The sequence below is a fragment of the Mustela nigripes genome, chromosome 14 (assembly GCF_022355385.1).
Source record: "Mustela nigripes isolate SB6536 chromosome 14, MUSNIG.SB6536, whole genome shotgun sequence".
Classification (NCBI taxonomy): Eukaryota; Metazoa; Chordata; class Mammalia; order Carnivora; family Mustelidae; genus Mustela; species Mustela nigripes.
In genome coordinates this window covers 36,901,290-36,922,681 of record NC_081570.1, presented here as the reverse complement: position 1 = coordinate 36,922,681, position 21,392 = coordinate 36,901,290, and the positions used below count along the sequence as shown (strand labels likewise).

Below are 21,392 nucleotides of genomic sequence, written 5' to 3'. Positions count from 1 at the left end.
CTTTATTTATTTAAAAAATTTTTTTTTCTTAAAGTATTTTTAAATACAGTTTCCTTCCCCCACCCCATCTGAAAGAACAGAGCGCTCCTATGAAATCTTTTGTAAGCCGAAATGACAAAGCAAAGAACCAACTACCATTAATTTATATGGAAAATTTTTTCATTGTTCTTAGACTGAGAAAATAGCCTCTCAGGCTTTTCTGACATCTTAGGACATGTCTTACTAATGGATGCACAAAATAAATTGAGGTAAAACATAGTACTTACAGACACAGTTCAGAGCTATGGCTGCTTGATGCTGAGATGCTGAGTGTAGTTCCTGAAGAAGGAGCCCGGCAGGGCTACTCTTGCTTTTGATGCATGCTACCCCTATAATGGCTCATGGAGCACAAATGCTGAACATTATTTTCAATTTTGCCTTTTTTTTTTTAATAAAAGCAAAAATCCTCTTTGGATTTCTCAGTTAGTGAAAGCTGGTTTTAATGTAGGTCTATAAAAGTGAAGTGGCCTAATGTGAACTTTTGAAAAGAGGATATCTCTTGTTGGTTTTAGTATGCATTTTAAGGATTCTTGATGACTTTACAAATATTTGTTGAGCCATTCATTGAATAATAAAATGAATGTTTTTATCCATGCTTATAATAATGAAATATTATAAATAATTAAAATACCCACTTTTAGAAGTCTAGGTGAATAATGGCACATCTGTAAATTATAATACTTAGTAGTCACTAAAAAAGAATAAAGAGGTAGTAACATGGGAAGAAATCCAAGACAGTCAACTGAAAATAGCAATTACTAATACAGTTGACCTTTGAACAATGCAGGTGGTGGGATACTCGGTCAGAAATATAGGGGTACCTGACTGGTTCAGTTGGGCAAGCATGTGACTCTTGATCTCTGGGTCATGAGTTTAAGCCCCACATTGGACGTAACATTTACTTAAAAAAAAAAAATACATACTTGCATACAACTCGATTCCCCCAAAACTTACATTAATAGCCTATTGACTAGAAGCCTTATAGATAACCTGGTTAACACATATTTTGTATGTTATATGTATTATATACTTTAAATATTCTCGCAATATTACAAGTATTCTTCAATAAAGCAAGCTGGAGAAAAAATGTTATTAAAATCATAAGGAAGAGTAAATACACTTACAGTACTGTGCTGTATTTATTGACAAAAATTTACATATGCTGCACCTTGGTGGCTCAGTTGTTAAGTATCTGCCTTCGACTCAGGTCATGATCCTGTGGTCTTGGGATTGAGGCCCACATCGGGCTCCCTACTCAGTGGGGAGCCTGCTTCTCCCTCTCCCACTCACCCTGGTTGTGTTCCCTGACTTGCTGTATCTCTGTCAAATAAATAAATAAAATCTTAAAAAAAAAAAAATTCACGTGTAAGTAGACTTGCATAGTTCAAACCCATGTTGTTCAAGGGTCAACTGTAGTATATATGGTACAGCCTCATTTTTGTTAGATTGTATAAAATGTTTTTGTATGCCAAGGAGAAAATTATGGAGTTGTATATACTAAACCAGAGAGTGAGGTGGTTTTCATTTTGTTTTACATATCCCTGTCTTGCTTGAAGTTTTTATAAGGAATATGTATTTCAACATAAAATGTATTTTATTTTATTTTATTTTTTTAAGATTTTATTTACTAATTTGACAGAGAGAAATCACAAGTAGACGGAGAGGCAGCCAGAGACAGAGAGAGATAGGGAAGCCGGCTCCCTGCTGAGCAGAGAGCCTGATACAGGACTCGATCCCAGGACCCTGAGATCATGACCTGAGCCGAAGGCAGTGGCTTAACCCGCTGAGCCACCCAGGTGCCCCTAAAATGTTTTTTAAAAAATAAAAATCAGTAACACTAAAAAGTAAGCACATTTGCTCCCTAGTTTTTTCTTTTCTTTTTTTTTTTTTTTTTAAGACTTTATTTGAGAGAGGAAGAGAGTGCCTGGGACGTGGGGAGGAGAGGGAGAAGGAGAGGGACAAGCAACCCCCCGCCAAGCACGGAGCTGGATACAGGCCTGATCCCCAGACCCTGAGATCACAGCTGGAGCCAAAGTCAGTTGTTCAACTGACTGAGCCACCCAATCATCCTGCTCCCTGGTTTTCTTCCCAAAATTAGACTGCTTAAGTAGTTTATTAACTAGGTTGACAGATTTATATAGAGTTGTTAGAATATACTCTTAGTATCCTCAGTAAATTTTAATTAAATGGCTTTTTTTGTCCAGGGTTTTTTCTGAATCTGGAAATTTCATTATAGTTCTATATTCTGTGACACATAAGGATCCTGAATTTTATGAATGCCTCCCGTGTGATGGCAGGTCATCTGACCTTCAGTTCCAGCTACTAACCAGCAAGGAAACATTACGTCTTTTCAAAGTAAGTGATTTGATTAAGTAGCGTTTTTTTTTTTTTTAAAGATTTTATTTATTTATTTGACAGAGAGAAATCACAAGTAGATGGAGAGGCAGGCAGAGAGAGAGAGAGGGAAGCAGGCTCCCCGCTGAGCAGAGAGCCCGATGCGGGACTCGATCCCAGGACCCTGAGATCATGACCTGAGCCAAAGGCAGCGGCTTAACCCACTGAGCCACCCAGGCGCCCCGCGTTTTTTTTTTTTTAAAGATTTTATTTATTTGACAGAGATCACAAGTAGAGAGAGAGAGGAGGAAGCAGGCTCCCTGCCTAGCAGAGAGCCTGATGTGGGACTTGATCCCAGGACCCCAAGATCATGACCTGAGCTGAAGGTAGAGGCTTAACCCACTGAGCCACCCAGGCAGCCTGATTAAGTAGCATATTAATGACTGTTTAGGGTTGCATGTTGGCAGTTTAAACCCAATGGTCTTTTCCCTTTAAAACAGTAACTCAAACTCTTAGGCTTTGTTTATAATTATTATTGAATATTAACTTTATTCATTTGTGGTTAGTGTCATTTTATAAATGTTAGATCATATCTCTAGGACCAAATTATAATACAGGATCAGAGCTTTTCCACAAAATAACTTACTCATGTTCTAAAGCCGTTGAAGAATATTAAGAATTTATATGTTTGTATCATTTTATGATATTGAGAGTTAATTTGTGATCTTAGCATTTGTTTTCCCTGTTGTTTTTTATTATTTATTTATTTGTTGAAAGATTTTGTTTTTATTTATTTTGATAGAGATCACAAGTAAGCTGATAGCCAAGCAGGGGAAGCAGGCTCCTCGATGAGCAGAGAGCTCAATGCAGGGCACATCCCAGAATCCTGGGATCATGACCTGAGCCAAAGGCAGAGGCTTTAATCCACTGAGCCACCCAGGCGCCCCTCCCTGTTGAATTTTTAAAAGTAGATACAACAAATGGTTTCTCACATTTGAAAGTTTTTATGTCTAATCCTAGGAATCAGAATAGATTGTTCTGTATCTCATAAAACACATAAAAAATACATAGGTGATGGTCACAGAAAAAGTAGATATTTGAAACCGTAAGTGTAGTTATGTGAAAACATTCAGAGACTACTTTTCAGTAAAATGATTGATCGTCCTGTGTCTCAGACTAATAATTAAAAAATTCTCAAGGTGCCTGGCTGGCTCATTTGAGTGTGTGACTCTTGATTTCCAGGTCATGAGCTGAAGCCTCATACTGGGTACAGAGCTTACTTACAGAAATAAAACTTTTTTAAAAATTCTGTATTTTAATTATAAATATAATTATCTTAATTGAGGTCTAATAATTTATTTCCATTTTAGAGACATATATCACTTATTTTTAGATCATGTTCTCAGTTCATAGTTCTTATTTTCACTGAATCCCTGGTAATTGAGTGAGTTACATAATGCAGGTAAATTAAGTTTTCACTTTTGTTTATGTGGCAGAGAAATGGACAGTTTAAAAAAGGTTATATAGGGCACCTGGGTGGCTCAGTTGGTTAAGCAACTGCCTTCAGCTCAGGTCATGATCCTGGAGTCCCGGGATCGAGTCCACATTGGGTTCCCTGCTTGTCAGGGAGTTGCTTCTCCCTCTGACCCTCCCCCTTCTCATGCTCTCCCTCTCCTTCTCTCTCTCATTCTCTCTCTCTCATAAATAAATAAATAAATAAATAAATAAATAAAAGTCTTTTAAAAAAAAGGTTATATAAAAATAGAACTAACGTATGTTTAAGCAGTTCCACTTCTGGATATTTATCTAAAGGAAACAAAAACACAGACTTCAAAAGATATTTGTACCTCCATGTTGATTGCAGCACTGTTTACAATAGCCAAGACATGGAAGCAACCTAAGTATCCATTGATGGGTGAATGGGTAAAGAAAATGTGGTATATGTATAAAATGTGGTGTGTGTGTGTGTGTGTGTGTGTGTTTATACACATATATACACATACATATATATATGTGTGTGTATATATATATGTATATGTATATATAGTAGAATGTTATTCAGTCATTAAAAAAAGAAGAAATCTGTCATTTGTGACAACATGAATGGACCTTAAGGGCTAAAGAAGTCAGAGAAGGCCAAATACCTTATGATCTTACTTATGGGTGAAATCTAAAAAACCCAATCAAACTGAACTCATAGATAAAGAACACAGACTGGTGGAGCATTGGGGGAGGGCAGGAGGGTGAAGGGAGTCTAAAGGTACAAACTGTCAGTTATAAGACCTGAGGATGTAATGTATAGTATAGCATGGTGACTATAATTAATAATATCTTTATGAGTTGCTAAGACAATATTTTCTCAACACAAGGGGAAAGAATTATAAGTCTGTATGTATGGTAATGGATGTTAACTAGACTTATTGTGATGAGCATTTTGCAGTATACGCAAATATTGCATCACTATGTCGCACACCTGAAACTAATGTAATATGAGATGTCAGTTATATCTCAATTTTAAAAATGATTTTTTAAGAAAGGTTATAGTAGTAGAAATGTCTCCCTCCTCTCAGTGTTTCAGAGCCACTTTTCATCTACATAGAATTTTAAGTCAGCTCTCAAAGTACAACCTACTTTATTTCAGAATGTTGAACCTTCTGACAAGAACTCACTCCATTTTGAGCTGACTGCTGAAAGCCAAAATGCAGAAACAGAGTTTTTCAACAAGGTTTCCAAGCATCTTTCAACTGAAAGGTAAAAGATGTTTTTGTTATCATGTATACTTTTAAAATTATATTTACTAGTTTTTGATGAGTAATAAAGTAACTCCCCAATCTGATGAAGCTAATTACGTATCTTAGATACCATAAGATGTCCTTGCTTTAAATGTATTACTTCATACTCAGCATACTCAGATGTTGGATGATAATTTTTTTTTTTTTTTTTTTTTTAATTTCGTCAGAGAGAGAGAGATACAGAGCACAAGCAAGGGGAGCTGCAGGCAGAGGGAGAAGCAGGCTCCCTGCTGAGCAGCGAGCCTGATGTGGGACTCCATCCCAGGACCCTGGGATCAATGCCCTGAGCCAAAGGCAGCCGCTTAACCAACTGAGCCACCCAGGCATGCCGTTAGATGATAATTTTAATGAGATGACAACTTTAATATGGTTGTCATTTGAGTTGCTTTATTACATTGGAAGAAAAAGTGTCAAGAAATTATCTTGCTTAGGAAGAAGCATCTTGTTTTTGTTTAGTTTGCCTTCTATTCTTTTTCTTGTAGTTTTAAACCTGAGCCTATCAAAGAGACTACTGTAAAATATAACTTCTTTACCTAAAAAGGAAGATGCACTTGGGGAATAGTAATTAAATAATGACTGGCTTTTTGGGTCTGTATATACCTCTTCTGGTAAAAAAGATATTCCTTCATAGTAGGGTTCTCTAGAGAAACAGAAACAGCAAGATGGAGAGAAAGATTTATCTTATGGAATTGGCTCATGCAATTCAGTGAAGGCTGAGAAGAGTTGTAGTTAGAGAGTTAGAGTCCTAAGGTGATCTGCTGCAGAAGTGCTTCTTCTTCTTCTTTTTTTTTAATTAAAGATTTTATTTATTTATTTGACAGAGAGAGACACACTGAGAGGATACACAAGCTGGGGGAGTGGGAGAGAGAGAAACAGGCTTCCCGCTGAGCAGGGAGCCTGATTCAGGGCTTGATCCCAGGACCCTGGGATCATGACTAGAGCCGAGGGCAGATGCTTAACCACTGAGCCACCCAGGCACACCCTGAAGTCCTTGGGGGTGGTAATGCTTTGTTCTATTAAGGGCTTCAGCTGACTGGATGAGACCTGTCCTTATTGTGGAGGATAATTTGATTTACTCAGAGTCTACTGATTTTAATATTAATCTTATCTAAAAATACCTTCACAAAGAGACATCTAGGTGGCTCAGTCAGTTATGCATCTGACTCTTGATTTGGCTCTGGTCCTGGTCTCAGGCTTGTGAGATTGAGCGCAGCAGCATCAAGCTCCACACAGGGCATGGAGCCTGCTTAAGATTCTCTCTCTCTTTCACTCTGCCCCATTCTCCTCCTTCTCCTCCAGCACCCAAAAAATATCTCCACAGAAACATCTAGAATAATAATTGACCAAATATCTGGTTACCATGGCCTAGCCAAGTTGACACATTAAATTAACCCTTCAGATCCGTATTCCATCTTTCTCATTTGTTCTACGATATGCCAAAGGCTGGGGATATGGTGGTATTAAAAACAGTTGTAGACATGTTTTCTTCCCTCATGGAATTTACAGTCCACTGATGAAGTGTGTTCAGTGTTCTCCGTATTATTGGAGAGGTCCGCTAATGTAAGTTAGTAATTTGCCAAATGTTTAATAACCTCATTTTAAAGTTACTTTGGGGTGCTGGTTTATTCTTGATGCTGTGGGTCTGAAACTATTGTTTTTTATTTTTTAGTAAACTCTGCACCCAATGTAGGGCTCTAACTCAGGCCTCTGAGATCAAAAGTTGTTTGCTCAACTAACTGAGCCAGCCATGGGGCCCCCAAAACTATTGTTATTTTAACTAGCCCTAGCAGTTAATTTGTCCTTTTCTCAACTTTTTGACTATGGCCTTAACTTGTCTAGGGACTGCTTTAATACTGTCTGTTTAATGTCTCGCATGAGGAATAGGAGGTATAAGGTTCATTGTAGTTTATTGCAATTATTGAGAAAATGGCCTGACTTTTTTTATAGCATTCATTCATCTGTCCTTAACACTTGATTCTGTAGGGAGAAATTAACTGTGGTACAATTTTAAAATAAATGCCAACTATATGAACTGTTTATAGTGGGCACAACGTAATAGTTGTGAGCTCAGTTTGGTATAAGATATCTGCATTCAAGTTCTGGTTCTAAACATCATTATTCCATCTGTAAAATGGGAGTTATGATTGAATCTGTATTAGTTTCTGGTTGTTGCTCTGACAAATTACCACAAACTTGTTGACTTAAAAACAATAAAATTTATTGTCTTCCAGCTTTGGACATCAGAAGTCTAAAATGGTCTTTGAGGTTAAAGTCAAAGTGATGATAAGGCTGCATTCCTTCCGGAAACTTTAGAATCCATTTTATTCTCTTTTCCAGCTTCTGGAGGCCATGTGCATTCCTTTTCTGGTCGCCCCTCACTCTTTCTTCAAAGCTAGCTTCTGACTTCTGCTGCTAATCCTCACATCTCCTTCTCTGACTCTGACCTTTTTGCCTCCATTTTATAAAGACCCTTATGATTACATTGAGCCTACCTGGGTAATCGAGGATAATCTCTACATCACAAGTTCCTTAACTTAATCACATCTGCACACTCCTTTTTACCAAGTGCAGTAAACATAGTCACAGTTTCTGAGGTTTAGAAAATTATCTAAAGTATACTGTCTCCATCTTTGGACATTTTAAGTTATCCTTGATATAGATTAGATCACCAGAAAACTATGTTCTTACAGCTTTTCAGGAACACCTTCACTGTCTTTTTAAGTATTTATTCAATGTTTTATTAAATATTTATGGAAGAAAAGACTAGATTAAGGAACATAATCTCTTTAACATTATTTTTGAAAATTTTGCCAATATTCAATTCTGATCAAAGCTTTAGTAACCATCAGTCACTTTTTGATTTTTATTTATTTTATTTTTTTTTTTAAAGATTTTATTTATTTAACAGAGTGAGAGAGATCACAAGTAGGCAGAGCAACAGGCAGAAAGAGAAGGGGAAGCAGGCTCCCTGCTGAGCAGAGAGCCCGGATGTGGGGCTTAATCTCAGGACCCTAAGATCATGTCCTGGGCCAAAGGCAGAGACTTAACTCACCAAGCCACCCAGGCGCCCCCACTTTTAGATTTTTAGTAAAATGTTTGTCTCACCTAAAGAACTGATGTTATAATTATACAACATAAGGTTTTTTTCTTTTTGCCTTGGCTGCTATAAAAGCTCATAAATGCATCTTACTGCTCGATGTCAGAAATTTTATGTGTGTTTTTATATATGTTTGTGTTATCATAAGTAAGCATATAGCAAATTTTAATTCCTGGGGCTCCTGGGTGGCTCAGTTGGTTCAGTGTTTGCCTTCAGCTCAGGTCATGATCCCAGGGTCCTGGGATAGAGCCCTGCATCAGGCTCCCTGCTCAGTGGAGAGTCTGCTTCTCCCTCTGCTTTTGTTCTCTCCCTCTCTCTCTCTCTCAAATAACTAAATAAAATCTTTAAAAAATATATTAATTCCTGCCACAAACGGGTTAAAAAAAACTTAACTTTTTTTCTTTTTAAAAGTAATTGAACTTGATTTATAATTTGACTGCCCAGTTGTTATAGAAACCAAATTTCAGTCAGTTCAAGATCTGCTTATCTTCTTTTCTGTGAGGTTATATACAATTTGGAAAACTTAATGCTGTGCCAGTCGTGATGATGTGGGAGGGCATGATTATGATCCAGCCATGCTGCCATCTGCTCAGGTGTTTTCATTTGCATCTGGTCTTTGGCAGTAGATTTGTGTGGGCCTCTGCTATGACCTCCTTACTCTAGTCATGTCACTGGCTGTCTGTCATGTCCGTGCTACAGTACAGGGGGTATAATAATATTCTCCATGTCACTCTTGGGTGCTGGGGGAGAACTCTGTGGGGCCGAGTGCAGACCCTGATGCTTAAACACACCGTGCAGACATCCTGATTATTTCTTTGCAGCCCCTTGACTCAGAAGGACCTCTGTGTTTGCTTCTCAGACCCATCAGGGTCTAGGACAAAGGTCTCTCAGACCTTCCAAATCCACCTGGGGGTTTCTTTTGTGCTCGCTGCCAGGGTGACAGGATGTGAGACCCTTTCTTAGGGATTCTGTTAATGTCTACACTCTTTTAGCTTCCTTCTGGCTCTTCTTTTCTCTTCCCTGAACTCATCCTCTTGAGACTTTATCTAGGATGCAAAAAAAACCCAGTGCATATCATCTTCCAGATTTTAATCTTAAACTCTCAGCTTTTGAAACTCTGTACCAGAACTCAAAATTGGTCTCTGTTCTATTAGAGCAGGCTGCTGTGACACAATGATGACAATTGATTCAGTAGGAAGAAGCACCTCAGTTAATGTCTCAGTTTCCCATCACAGATATAAGTGTTAAGGAAAATGGAGTAGTTCCTTATCGAGTTCTCTTTTTAACAGTGTTTAATGAGTGTTGAATGCAGTGAGTGTACAGCTTTATCACCAGTTTATAATTTTTTTATGGCAAGCACTGTGCCTTATTTATGACTGTGTTCCTCAAAGTGGTTAATCAGAAGATGCTCAGTAACTGTTGATATTTTGTGACTTTAAGAATAACTAGGTTAAACTTCCCATGATCAGGCAAAGGGAGGTATTTTATTAAGCATGAATCTGACTGGACCAGCTTTTCTAGGCAGCTAACACTGGCCTGAAAAACAAAATAATCTGTGATTTTCAGATACCAAATTAAATGATCCAGATACTACTGGGACTTATTAAAGGCCTTTTTCAGTTTCAAAAAGAAAGAACAAATAAACAGATTACTGAAGACTTTTCCTTACTCTCCTGTATCCTTTAGGTCCTCCCAAAAGTTATCTCCAGGAAAAATGCCAATAAATGATCGTGATTCTGGTGTTGAAGATGAAGATTTTTCTCCAAGACCAATTCCTAGTCCTCACCCTGTGAGTCAGAAGGTATCACTGATCTTATAAAGAACCCACCTATGTGTTTAGAAACCTAAAATCTCTTCGTGTTAAAGCATTCAATAGTATTACTGAAACTTATTCAAGTTTTATTCAAAGATATATCTAGGTATATATCTATATGGCTATATCTGTATATACAGATACAGATGTTTTTCATGTAACTATTATATGTTATATATATGATGATACATATGTATATATGTGTACATATTATATTATATCGCTTCCAGAGAAAACTGAGGCACAGATTGGTTAAGTTGCCTGCCCAGTTTGTACTAGTAAGAGAAGAGTAGAATTCAGGAGGTTTGAAATTCAGTAAACCTAGTAATTCAGAAGGTTTGGTTTCAGAACTTGGTGCCTTTAACCCATATAGACTCAACATTCTTAACCTTCTCTAGAACTTGACGTTGTTATTACCAAATCTGAGAAAACACGGTACTTGCTTTTGGAGATTGCTAAATCTCTAATCTGTTATATAATTTTTTGATTATACAGGTAACCAGTGGGATATTGTGGAGTTGTTGTGCCTTAATTGGACCAATTACTTACTAGAAAAAAAAGGAATAGGAAAGATTTTTAAAAACTAATATCAAATTATAACCAAATTCACAACAGCAAATATTTAGTTTATTTTTTCCTGCTCTCTTCCAACTTTTAGTTGGTATTGGCAGTGAATAATTTCACTTAATAGAAAAATATTCTGAAATACTTATCAGAAGATCTTTTGTTACTGAAGAGGCAGAAACATTATTTGCTTTAAGATCTATTGAAACATTTTGCCAATGACACGTTTTTTGCAGAGAGAGGGTAAAAAAGTATTATAAAACAGTTTCCTATATTGTGATTTAAGCAACATAATCAGTATTCCAATAAAGGGAGTTCCATTGTTAAGTAATGTTTGTGAAGGCAAAGACCTTGTTTATTTTACTACAGTTGTATTCCTAGTGCTAGCACATAGAAGATGCCCAGAAAATATGTGTCAACTGTCTAAAGAATAAACACTTTTAAATAAGTAATTGGATATAGTTTGGAAACTATTAGTCTAAAGAAAATGGAACATCCAAAAATACTTTTGCTCTTTCATTTCTTTCCCATATATAGGTTTCTAAGATCCAGCCATCAGTTCCTGAACTTTCCCTTGTTTTGGATGGCAATTTCATAGAATCAAATCCTTTGCCTAAGCCATTGGAAATGGTAAATAATGAAAATCCTTCTTTGTTGATTAACCACTCTGAACACTTGGAGCCATTGCAACCCCAGGTTTACGATGACAAAAGCAGCCTGGAAGCTGAAGCTGGAGAGCTTTCCTTGAAAGGGTCACCAAATCAATTAACCCAGAGCACTGTTCCTTTGAGACACAGCAAAGTAAGACAGCCATCTACCTGTAAGAATGGGAACACCCATATCAAGAACAGTATTAAAGCATCTTCTCTTAATAGACCACCTTCTGATTCAAATGTACACAAAGAAGAATATCCTGTAAGATCCTCCACATTAAATTCCAAGCAGTCTTCTCTTGCCTCAGGGTCTCACCCACACAATTTGGTTTTTTCATCCCATAATTCAGGAAGACCAATGGAACTTCACATACCTACTCTACCACCGTCTTACTGTCCTATGAATGTTTGCAGTTGTTGTCAGCATCATGCCCACGTGCAGTATAGTCCAATAAATTCTTGGCAAGGAGTGAATACAGTAGGGTCTGTTCAAGACCTCCAGTCTGAAGCCATTCACAAGCATTCATTAGTTCACCTAGGTGGATGTCCAGCTCTGTACCCTAATGCATTCTGTTCTTCAAGTAGTCCTGTAGCCTTGAGACCTCAGGGAAACATGGGTGGTTGCTCTCCCCACAACAATGTAGAACCATCGCCTGTGGCAAGACAGCCTTCATATGTGGACTCCTGTAACCCACCGCCTTGTGCAGTATGCATGCACACACCCAGGACTGGCTCAGATAATGGAATGATGGGACTGTCTCCAGATGCATATAGGTTCCTCACAGAACAAGACAGACAGCTAAGACTGCTTCAGGCACAGGTTTGTGAGCTTTCTTAGTTCTTTTAAATTGATGGTATTAATATGGTTGCTTAAAAATAACTGGCAGTTCTTCAATAACTACATTTTATGGAATAAAATTGTAGAATATCAAAACTAGAAAAAACCTTGGAAAATGAATTCTGGTTTCTTTTGTTTTACTGATAAGTAAAAAGAGGATTAGAGAGAGAAAATAATTTACCCAATGACACATTGCCAGTTAGGAGCAGAACTGGGACTAGAAAGTAAACCTTCCTTCTCTGCCTTGTGCATATCCTAATCTACAACATAACTACATTTTTCTTCCATTTGTTGCCTCTAACAGAAAAGTCTGTATAGTTTAGTAAACCTTGGTATATAACTAGATATAAAACATGCAGAATAGATTCTGATGCAGCTCTTATTTGTCAAAACCATGTAGTATATTTAGTACTTTTAGCCAGTGTGCCTTTAGAGAATATTTCTAGAACCTCTTCTGTGTATCTGTACTAGATATGTTTCACTCATTTTATTATGAAATGCTTCCTTTCTTTAGGCCTTTATGGCAGTTTTTAGTATTTTAGTTATATCCTTACACCATTCAGTCTTGTACCTTTTTTTTTTCCTTTTCTTATTGGTACCCTTCTTCCACATACCTACCACAAACAACCTGAAATGCATTCTTCAATATTTTGCCCATGATCCTATAACTATGCAAATATATGTGAAATGGACATTATATACATGTACAATTAAAAAAAAACACTTTGTTTTATAAAACTGGAGTCATAGTGTTTGCATTTTGCAAAAACACAAAAAGACAATTTAAAACTTCTGCTTAGGAGCACCTGGGTAGCTCAGTCAGTTAAGCTGTGTTTGCCTTTAGCTTGGGTATGATCCCAGGGTCCTGAGTTCAAGCCCTATGGCTGCTCCCTATTTAGCAGAGGATCTGCTTCTCCCTTTCCCTTTGCCCTTGCTTGCACACTCATGTTCTCTGTCTCTGTCCCTCTCCCAAATAAATAAAAAATCTTAAAAAAAAAAAAAAAAACCCAAAACTTTAAAAAACCCCTTCTGCTTTAAAATGCTATAGATAGGACACCTGAGAAGAATATAGTTTCGCTGTTTTTTAGACCTAGTAAATTCTTTGAAGTTGTAAAATACAAGTTTGATTTTTACAAATCCTTACAAATATTAGATACTCGTTTTAATGTAGCTAAATATTTCACATTGAAAAGAAATAGTTCTAAAAAAAAGAAAAGAAATAGTTCTTATATATTTCTTGTTTTGTTTTTTAAAAAAGGCAGGCTAAAAAGATCTTTTAAACAGAAATCTTAGTTACTTGGGATTAAAATAGACTAGTGAGCACATTATCTGAATCATACTTGGAGAATACCAAAAAATGATGTAGAAAATGCTTTTATGATAAATACACACACTTTTATTTTGCTCATGTGAATTTTTTGGGGAAGATTTTATTTATTTATTTATTTGGCAGAGAGAGAGAGAGAACACAAGAAGGGGAGCAGCAGAGAGGGAGAGGCAGGCTTTCCGCTGAGCTGAGAGGCAGATGCAGGGCTTGACTCCAGGACCTTGGGATCATGACCCGAGCAGAAGGCAGGCGCCTAATCAACTGAGCTCCCCAGGCGCCCCAACTCGTGTGAATTTTTTTAGACTTTGTTTTAGGTACCATTTTATTTACATGTAAAAACTATCTTAACACATTTTCTTTAAGAATATATAGAACTATCTTATTCTGTATAGGATTTTGTTAAAGTGATGTACAACAAATTTTCTAATTAGTCTCCTGTTCCACAGTTTGAAGTTTCTGCTATTGCAAACAGTGCAGCAGTCAGGATCCCTGTGCTTGGCATTGCCCTGCATGTGTGCACATATCTCTGTAGCATAGATCCCTAGAAGTAAAAGTATGAAGTTGAAGGGAACACACATTTTAAGTGTTCAAAGATAGCCAGACTTGTTCCAGTTCTAATGGAGACTTGTTTCAAGTCTCATTTTGGTATAGTAGTGAAGGGATGGCACCAGCCTCCTTGGGTTCTGGTCCAGTTTCAGTGTAAAATAAAGTAATGCAATCTTGGGCAAATTACTTCACCTCTCAAACTTCGGTTTTCTCATTCACAAAATAAGAATGTACCTAAGTGTATGGAGTTCTAAGGACTGAATGAGTTACTAGAGAGAATTGGCTTAGAATAGTGCCTGGCATATAGTTAGTGCTCAGTACCTGTTAACTATTACTGTTATCATTATTAGTTCAGTTAATGACATCACTTCTCATCCTGTTGCTCAGGCAAAAATCCTGGGTATCAGAAACCCAGGTTTTACTTTCTAGGTGTATCTTGAACTTAACTGTTTCTTAACCATCTTTCCTGCCACCTCCCTAATTGAAACCATCTTCTTTTCTTATCCAACCATGCTACTTCCAGTACTGTCCCCAATTTTCCTTGGAAACAATAGAAACATGACAGCCATCTTTTTTTTTTTTTTTTTTGAGTTTAAAGATTTTATTTATTTATTTCATAGATTGAGATCAGAAGTAGGCAGAGAGGCAGGCAGAGAGAGAGAGGAGGAAGCAGGCTCCCTACTGAGCAGAGAGCCCGATGTGGGGTCCATCCCAGAACCGTTGGAATCATGACCCGAGCCGAAGGCAGAGGCTTTAACCCTCTGAGCCACCCAGGCGCCCGACACCCATCTTCTTAAAGCTCAAGTCAGATCATAGGGCTTTGCTCTCAGTGGTTTTCATTTGCAGTTAGAAAATCCAGATTCCTTACTCTGACCCTTGAAACCTTGTCATTTGGCTCTGTGTGCCTCCTCTTCTAGCTCATCTCTTGCTACCATCTTCTGTATTCACTACACTTGAGTTGCAGGATGTGCTTTTTGTTCTTCAAAAACATGAACTTGTTTGTTTCCACTTTAGATTCTTGAGCTTGCCCCTCTGCCTATACCTTCTAATGGCTCACTCCTTCTTAAGGGTCAGGCCTTAATTATGAGTTTTTGGGTTTTGTCTCTAGGGAGCTGTAGGGAGGGAGCTTACAAGATTCATCACTGTATTTTTTTAAAAAGCACCTTGAGTAGTACTTTACTTATAATAGTTACTTAATACATACTTTGTAACTTGAATGAGAATGGCCACCCAAAAACGTTGTGCCAGTTTAATACTCCAAAGTTGTTTTTCCACATCTCCAGTATTGTGCATATAAAACTAGTAAAATTAGTATCAGTCTTACAAAAAGACACTGTTTTAATTTGCATTGTATTGTCATAATCCAGATTGATCATTTTATTATTTATTGGCCGTTTATATTTTCTTCGTGTAAAGTCCATCATTTATCCATTTTAGGTCCTTTTCTAATTAATTTGTAAGAGCTCATTGTAAATTAGGAGATGGTTTTTATCATATATATGTGGTAAGCGTTTCTTATAGTTTGTCTTAAATGTTTTTTGTTTTAACCATTTGTTTTATGCAGAATATTCCAATTTAAATATAATTAGGTTTATTGGTGATTTTCTTTCTGCATGTTAATTATGTTTAGAAAAGCCTTCTTCAAGATGATAAAAAAAATCTATTCTTAGGGCACCTAGGTGGCTCAGTGGGTTAAGCCTCTGCCTTTAGTTCAGGTCATGATCTTAGGGTCCTGGGATCAAGCCCCACATTTGACTCTCTGCTCAGCAGGGAGCCTGCTCCCCATCCCCCTACCCCTGCCTGCCTACTTGTGATCTCTCTCTCTCTCTCTTTCAAATAAATAAATAAAATCTTTAAAAAAAAATCTATTCTTCATCTTCCCTCCCCCTTCAGGGTTATTTTGTTATAAATGAGATAAGAGGTTTTTCCATTTTAATCCTCAGATAACTGGCCTCATACATTTATTGAAATATATCTTTTTAATGATTTGGAAATACTTTTTTTATGGTGTAATGGAAGTATCATGTGTTTGTATCTACTTCTATACTATATTCTCCATTGATTTGCTTGTCTGTTCTAACACCAGTACCATTCGATTAATCACTATAGCTTTATTGAGTGCTTCCTGTGTGATCGCTAAACCTCACTCTTCTCATCTGTAAATTAGGAGCAGTGATTGGTATTATATGTAGATTGGATGGTTTAATGAGTTTATGTGTATGTGTGTGTGTCTATATGTATATGTATATATAAAGTGGTTAGTGTAGGTCCTGGCTATAGTAAACATACAAAAAGTTACAATTCTTTTGTCTCTCTTTTTTTTTTTTTAAGAGATTTTATTTATTTATTTGACAGAGATCACAAGCAGGCAGAGAGGCAAGTGGGGGCAGGGTGGGGGGTGCGGCGCGGTGAAGCAGGCTCCCTGCTGAGCAGAGAGCCCGATGTGGGTCTTGATCCCCGGACCCTGAGATCATGACCCTAGCCAAAGGCAGAGGCCCAACCCACTGATCCACCCAGGCACCCCAATTTTGTCTCTTAATCCTTACAACTACTTTAATTTTAAGTGATACTGAGGCTCATTGTGGTTAAATAGCTCATCCTAAAAGGTAGTAGAGTGGGATTTAAACTTATATCCTCATGATACTAGAGTCCACACTGTAAACCACTATAAATACATATGCCATTTTGTATTATTAGTGCAAGTTTTATTTCTACTGATCTTAATAATTTATTGATAATTTATATTTTCCTATATTAGTGAAGGTAATTTGCTCAAATTAATGAGACAAATTGAACACAATGGTATAATTTTTTTTTAAGATTTTATTTATTTGTCAGAGAGAGAGAGTGTGTGTGCGCTTACAAGTAGGGGGAGCGGCAGGCAGAAGGAGAAGCAGACTCCCTGCTGTGCATTGAGCCTGATGAGAGACTTGATCCCAGGACACTGAGATATGATCTTAGCCAAAGGCTAAGCCACCCACCTGAGCCACCCAAGCATCCCCACAATCGTATAATTTATAGGGAAATAGAAAATCACAGTTTAAAAAGGGAGGCTCTTCTATTCCTAAGTATATACCCAAGAGAAATGAAAAAATATGCTCACATAAAAACTTGTACATAAATGTTCATAGCAACATTATCTATGATAGCCAAAAGTGAAAACAGTCCAATGCCCATCAGCTCATGAATGGGTAGATACAATGTGACATATCTGTACAATGGGTTATTATTCAACCATAAAGTGCTGATAGGCACAACAAGGATGAACTTTGAAAATGTTATGCTGAGCGAAAGAAGCAAGATACAAGGCCACATACTGTGTGGTTTCATTTATGTAAAGTGTCCAGAATAGGCAAATCTGTAGAGACAGAAAGCAGATTAGTGGTTGCCAGAGGCTGGGTGTGGGCAATGGAAAGTGACCACTAGTGGGTACAGGTTTTTTCAGGGGATTAATGAAAATGTTCTAGAATTAGATGGCTGTGGTCGTTGCAAACTTTGTGGTGAATTTGCTAAAAACCACTGACTTGTATACTATAAAGGGATGAATTTAATGGTTTGTGAGTTATATTTCTGTTTTAAAAGCACGGGAAACTTGGTGTTTGAACCTCAGCTTTGCTACTGGTTGAGGGAAATAATGTTGATTTCTCAACTTTTCTTATCTGTAAAGTGTGTTTAATAGTAGTACACTTCTGGGGTGCCTGAGTGGCTCAGTGGGTTAAGCCTCTGCCTTCGGCTTGGGTCATGATCTCAGGGTCCTGGGATCAAGTCCCGCATCGGGCTCTCTGCTCGGCGGGGAATCTGCTTCCCTCTCTCTCTGCCTGCCTCTCTGCTTACTTGTGATCTCTGTCTGTCAAATACATAAATAAAATCTAAAAAAAAAAAGAACTATTAAAAAAATAGTAGTACATTCCTAATGGGTTGGATTATAATAATCATACATAGAAGCTCTCACCATAGTGTCTTATAAAACAGGATGCACTCAGAAATTGTTTGCTACTGTTATTAATAATTCCAGTTTTAGCATGGCCAAACATGGACTATTCTGATTACCTTTTATAAGAAGAACCTTGTGCAGAAATATTCACTATCTGGTAAGGAGTTAGATTATAGCTCTTACCTTGATTTTGATTTGTAAGTGGAAGAGGAATGAAATACTGATTTGAAGTGTTAACATTCAGGCTTTTTTACACAAGTGTCAATTTATAAATGCCAGTTTAAATGCCTTTATGTTTTTACTTTTAAACTTGCACTTAGCTATGGGACACCTGGCTGGCTCAGTCAGTAGAACACGCAACTCTTGATCTCAGGGTTCTAAAAGCCCCACATAAGGCATAGAGTTTACTTTTTTTTTCCTTAAAGATTATTTACTTGACAGAGAGAGACACAACAAGAGAGGGAACACAAGCATGGGGAGTGGGAAAGGGAGAAGCAGGCTTCCAGCTGAGAAGGGATCCCTGTACGGGGCTCGATTCCAGGACCCTGGGATCATGACCTGAGCGAAGGCAGATGCTTAACGACTGAGTCACCCAGGTGCCCCTAGAGTTTACTTTAAAAAAAATAAAATAAAATTTGCACTTAGCCTACTTAAGTGCTTCTTAATAATGAAAGATAGTGATTTCTGCATTGAATAAGTTTTATGGTATGATCTAACTGAATTGTGAGAGAATAGAGTTAAAAGTATGATTGGGGCACTTTGTAATTCATTTTTAAACTCTACCGCCAATTTGGTTGATTACTTCACTGCCAGTTTAAAATATGTTTTTAACTGATACAGATTCAGCGTTTGTTGGAAGCACAGTCTCTACAGCCCTGTTCCCCTAAGACAACCTCTGCTGAAGACACGGTGCAAGCTGCAAGACAGATGGAGCTGGTTTCCATGGAAGCACAGTCTTCCCCTGGCTTGCACATGAGAAAAAGTGTAAGCATTGCTGTGAGCACAGGTAATTTCCTTCTCTTTTAATTTGTAAGGAATTAAAAAAAATTCTTTTCATATCACTTTTAAATTTTTTGCTTTGAAATTGGTGCATGGTACAAACAGAACCAAAACCAAGGTGGAGAGAGTATCACTTATTTAAGTCTTTGTGTAATTTTACTCTTTATGAAAGAACTATATCAGAAAACAAATGGGAGACCACATGACATGATACTTTGTTTTGCTTCTTTTCTAGACTGGACCCAGTTCTTTTTTTTAAAGAGTTTATTTATTTATTTGACAGACACAGTGAGAGAGGGAACACAAGCAGGGGTAGTGGGAGAGGGAGAAGCAGGTTCCTGCTGAGCAGGGAGCCCGACTCAGGGCTCAATCCCAAAATGCTGGTATCGTAACCTGAGCCAGAGGCAGATGCTTAATGACTGAGCCACCCAAGTGTCCCTGGACACAGTTCTTATAAGAATAGTCATCTGTGGTTTGAGGGATCAGGGAAGGTTTGTTTTATCTATGCAGTGGTATTGATTCTGGGCCTTGAAGGATGTGTAGGGTTTTAGGAGGTAGAATGGAGAGATGGCAGGATAGGATGGGTAGGGAAAACAGTAGGGGCACAGGGAGAAAACACAGAGCTCTGAATTGTCTAGTAACAAAGGAGAGCCTTTATTACATCTTTCAAAAAGGAATGTCTGCTTTATTTGGTAAGCAACATTAAAGGCCTTTAAAAAATCAATTAATAATGTAATGGCCTATATTTGTTCACATGTTTGATCACCACCAGACCATGAGATCTTCAGGAATGTCCCCAAGTTCTAGCAAGACGCCTAGTACATAGGGTGATGGTGGTAAGAATGAAGAGAAAGAGTTGTGTAGGGTGTTGGTAAGATTTGGTTAACTAGTTGGATGTGGCAGTTGGAATAGGTAGGATTCTGAAGTTACTTGTTTAGATCCTGGAACAGAAAAAAGGACATTAGTGAAAAAAATCAGTGAAATCCAAATAAAGTCTGGAGATTTAGTTAATTGTAATGCACCAATATTATTTTCTTGATTTTGAAAAATGTGCCATGGTAATGTAAGATATTAATGTCAGGTGAAACTGGTGAGGAGTATATAGGAACTCTTTCTTATCTTCTCTATAAATCTAGAATTATTCTAACATTAAAAGTTTATTAAAAATAAAAATAAAAGTTATCCTAGGGAAGGAAAGTTAGAGAAGAAGCAAAAGAGAGAGGATGAGTTCCGTCTAAATATCTATTGCATTTGAGCTTCTTTGGGAAATGAAGATGGTGAAACCCAAACATTTGAGGAGTGGAGATGGGATGATGACCTAAGACTTGTAGAAGTAACAGATGAAGATTTGAACCTAGAGAATAAATATTTGAGAGGGAGAAAAGGAAAGAAGGCAGATTTCTATGTTCTATCTCTGAACCCATTTGTTAACTGCCCATGTAGAGGGGAGCAAGGAAGGAGAGAAGGAAGAACCCCTTGTACATTTATAAGTCAGATATTACTGAGTATTAGTCAAGATTCTTTGGCTGCAAGTAATGTAAACCACTTTGAAATAATTTAAGTAAGGAAGGGGAATTTACTGGAAGGATATGAAGTTGTTTCATGAGAACCAAGGCCAAGAGTGGGGCTGACTTCAGGAAAAAACTAGAACTAAAGACTAGAATACCATTAGGGCTATCCAACTATATGGCTGTTTTACTCAGTTTTTCTACTCAGTTTTTGTAGCTCACCCAAAGCTCCAAAGTGTATGTGTCACACAGTTTTAGCCATGTAAACAAACCAAGTTACTCTCCTTCCGTCTTGTTTCAAATTGCAGAGAACCTGAAGGGTCTTGTTTGGATTAGGGTTTAATCCTGGTTCAGTGGTGATGGGGTCGAGAAGCATGTAAAGGGACATATCTGCTGGAGTCTCACCTTTGTTAATTGCGGGGGTGACAGTCTCCAGGGGAAGTTTGTGTATGTTGTAGAGGGGTGGCAGACAAGGAGCTGTGGGTATTATGAGCTAACCAAACATACCAAAAAAGTGCAGTTTCCTCCTATAAACTGTGCTTTTATTATATTATAGTTGCTTCTCATCTGTATCTGTTCCTAGACTATAAGCTTTTAGGATGTTGAACATTGCCTTATTCCACAATTGTATGTCATTAGCTAACATGATGCCTTAATCATAATGTGTGCTGAATAAAAAATAATTGAATAAAGTCACTTACATGTTTAAGCTGATATTCTGAAATTATTTTGAAACCTCATAGATTCATATTCAGTTATTCAACTTGGATGACCTGGGGTAGTTATTACTTATATATGCAGAAAAAAGCATTATTAATAACTGTTAGAACTAAATGGCTTTTAAAACACGTTTATTCTACAATGTTACTTAATTTCCTGAGGGTATGTATTGGTAAATATTCCAGAAGAGTAGCAGCACTTACATAACTTTGTCATAATTGTCCTTTC

At 37.4% G+C, this 21,392-nt stretch overlaps 1 protein-coding gene across 2 annotated transcripts in view; it reads left to right on the top strand.

Moving 5' to 3' along the window:
• Positions 1 to 21,392, top strand: part of STIL (STIL centriolar assembly protein) — a 74,266-nt gene that overhangs the window by 20,353 nt on the left and 32,521 nt on the right. For both annotated transcript variants that reach the window (XM_059374656.1, XM_059374655.1), the window contains exons 9-13: positions 2,244 to 2,394; positions 5,015 to 5,124; positions 9,949 to 10,063; positions 11,177 to 12,112; positions 18,778 to 18,943. In XM_059374656.1, the coding sequence (XP_059230639.1) occupies positions 2,244 to 2,394; positions 5,015 to 5,124; positions 9,949 to 10,063; positions 11,177 to 12,112; positions 18,778 to 18,943 (1,478 nt within the window). The remainder of the gene's footprint in view (positions 1 to 2,243; positions 2,395 to 5,014; positions 5,125 to 9,948; positions 10,064 to 11,176; positions 12,113 to 18,777; positions 18,944 to 21,392) is intronic.